Source organism: Acyrthosiphon pisum, chromosome A1, assembly GCF_005508785.2.
Source record: "Acyrthosiphon pisum isolate AL4f chromosome A1, pea_aphid_22Mar2018_4r6ur, whole genome shotgun sequence".
NCBI classification, from domain to species: Eukaryota; Metazoa; Arthropoda; class Insecta; order Hemiptera; family Aphididae; genus Acyrthosiphon; species Acyrthosiphon pisum.
In genome coordinates, this window is record NC_042494.1 from 114,715,138 (window position 1) to 114,718,399 (window position 3,262).

Consider the following 3,262-nt stretch of genomic DNA (forward strand, 5'->3'; position numbering starts at 1 on the left):
GATCTACATCATGTGACGTATTATAGCACTAATACATAGGACGTACCTAACTGTCCTAACTACCTCCATGAATTGGTAGTAGACATAAACAAAGATAAACTTATAATAAATTATAAACTTAATAAATTTATCTTAGCTCATGGTAGTAGATAACACACAACAACTACACAAGACAAGACACGTAGTGCTACCTATATACCTACTACACAAGTCGTGATCGACGATCGTACTATCGTGTATGCTACTAGAGGACCAATTTTGAATGTGCAAAAATCTAGCGGGCCAGAGAACATAGAAAACAAAAAATAACCCAATGTTAACTATACCCCAAGATCACCTTACTATACCCCTATAAATAATATAATATTATTTACATTTAATAGTTCAATACCTACCTACTAGATAAGGATTTATATCTATGTTTTACGATAAACATTATATCGATTTTAGTAATTTTATAAATATAATAAAATAAAATATAGAAAAATCATAACACTATATTTTTATAAACTAAATTGACGTGTAGCATGGGCCAGTGAAAAATGGTTCGCGGGCCGCCAGTTGCCCATTCTGTGTATACAAATAATTAGCACAATTTAGAACTTATTGGGGAGCTTATAACTATTGCTCAATTATTTGACTAAAACCTAAATGTTTGGAATGCTCCTTGCACAACAGTTCCTGCAGTGGCGTATACACATTTTTAAATGTTGGTGGAGGGGTTAACCCCGCCCCTTAGCTTTATTTTCTCTAGACAAAAACGTAAAAATGTTTTTATAAAACACAATATATATATATATTTATATAGGTATATATTTTTTTAATAAGCCCCCCTCCTTGGAAATGGCCGTGTTGCAATCGGACGAACGATGCGCATAGTGCGTAGGTTTAGGTTATAACGCTTAAACAAATAATTTATATTATTCGAATATTATATTATGCATTTGTTTTTAATTTTAACATTATATTTTAATGATTAAAACTAAAAGACCTGTATACTTAATACTTATGTAGTTATGTATAATTATTAATAATTAATACAGAAATAAGTTAGGTGTGCATAATAATATAATATTATAATTTATATTATTATATATTTATATCTATTGAACATATTGTCCTTGGGGTGGCGGGGTCTAGTTTGATTAAGAAGATGCGCTACACAGTATACGTATTACCATTGATTATACATAGTATAATATATGTATAATCAATGGTATTACTTTCTATAATACTATGAAATAATGGTACATGCATAAGCACGTTTGTGTAGTCTGCGGTAATAATTACAAAATAACTACACAATAATTATTATTCTACTATTTATAAGTCAGAAATTCAAAACTAATTAGTAGGTATATAGCTAAGTATAGTATATGGACATGAACATAGTAGTCAGTATATACGATAATGGGATAAAACTATGTAACATTACATTATTACAATTTACATTCGATATATACGTCTGAAACATTGTTATTAAATTATACTTACGTAATTACGTCATGTTATTTGTGTTAATATTGTTGTGTTTTTTCTTTAGCAAAAGCGTAAGGTCTCGTCGAACCCAGACATCGCCTATCCCGTCGTCGCCTGAACAATCCGAGGAGACTGCTGACAAAAATGACGTAATTGTCGTTTGGCCAATGGCGGGCGTGACGGATTCTCAGAGTTCTATTCAAATATAATGGTTAATTAAATCGAAGTGCCAAAACGAATATTATTACCTAATCGTAGTTACAGGGATGAAATAAACTATCGACAGGCATACAATGTATTAAACCTCAATAGAGATTATTTAGGATAAATGCATAGTCTTGATAGTTGGTGTCCTACAGATATTTGCATTGATTATTTTTTAAACGATACATAATTGATGATAATAATAAACGACTCACATATTAAATTTTAATGACTTTTGGGAGAAAAAGTTCAAAAAATTTTAATAATATACCTACTCAAAAGTATATTATTATTAGGTATACATAATATTATATAGGTTAGATGTTAGTTGTACCTATTCAATTTACTATTTTAATGTATTTTGACATTCGCATATAACATCCCAAATAAACCTACTTAAGTAATGTAATTATACTAAGTATGTAGGTATACACAATTATAATTTATAAGTTGGTGCTTACTACCTTTATTTTTTAATATTCCCATTATTATTGCCAATCGTGTCTGGCTTCCGTTTTAACTATAGAAATAGCCGAAAAGTAAGGTCCTCGAATTAATTCAGCGTAGATACCTACTAAGCCTACCACAAGTCTTATATTGTAGGCTTATATATAGCGTATAGGTCAACCCAACTATTAGTTATTAGGTAGGTACTTATTACATCAGGCGCGGATCCAGAAAATTTTTACAGGGGGTGCTCAAAAAAAAGCCAGACAAGTGGGTGTCGCTCTGCTTTACAGTAGATTACAATTTGACAACTGTATAGTCTATAATGGATGATGTTAAATTTGTATTCGATGATACAATATCATTGTATAAGAAAAACGGTTCTGAGCGTTTAAAATTTAAAATGTCCGTAAACCGCTTAAAACGACTCAAAATATTTTGTACCTTTTATCAAGTATGGGAATTTATAAGATGTTATAATATATGATGTAAATTTTAGGTATATCTACAAGTATTCGTGTTTGAATTACAAAAAAATAAGAAAATCACTGCATGCCTACTTATGCTTACACGAGAAATCGAGAGAATATACAACGATTTAAAAATTTAATTTAACTTTCCCGTAGATAATTTTTTTTGATAAAGGTAGACATACGTACTTATGAGGAATCTTGTATTAAATTTTCTAATTTTAGATTCAAAAATAAAAATTTTTATGAATTTCTAACTCAAAATAATTTGCACATTTTCGTGATTTTTATGTATTTTGTCAACATATGTAACTTTAAATACTTAAACGAAAAAATTGTGACTGCATTTTTAATATTTTTCAACTTTAACAATATATAATACATTTTCAAACTTTAAAATGTTATTGACATTCATAGAAAAAATACTTATAAAATTGGAAACTAAAAATGTTCAAAACAAATCAAAATATTTTGAAAATTTTATCGTGTATAGAAAATGCTAATATAAACATTCATAGTGAACATTTCATGTATCTGTTTATTTGTTTTAGAGTTACACCAAAAACCAGAATTGATTTCGTCGAAAACCGATTTTACTTAAAAATTCCCATTTTCCTTAATTTTTATTTTATTTTTCCCGGTGATTTTAAAACTATTGCATT

The 3,262-nt window shown here is 28.7% G+C and overlaps 1 protein-coding gene across 3 annotated transcripts in view; it reads left to right on the plus strand.

Annotated features, from left to right (window-relative positions):
- The window catches only part of LOC100568773 (protein charlatan-like), a 12,853-nt gene extending 10,906 nt beyond the window's left edge, over positions 1-1,947 (plus strand). For all 3 annotated transcript variants that reach the window (XM_029488087.1, XM_003246354.4, XM_029488088.1), the window contains exon 4: positions 1,544-1,947. In XM_029488087.1, coding sequence (XP_029343947.1) covers positions 1,544-1,688 — 145 coding nt within the window. In that variant the 3' untranslated portion in view covers positions 1,689-1,947. The remainder of the gene's footprint in view (positions 1-1,543) is intronic.
- Positions 1,948-3,262: the final 1,315 nt, after the last annotated feature.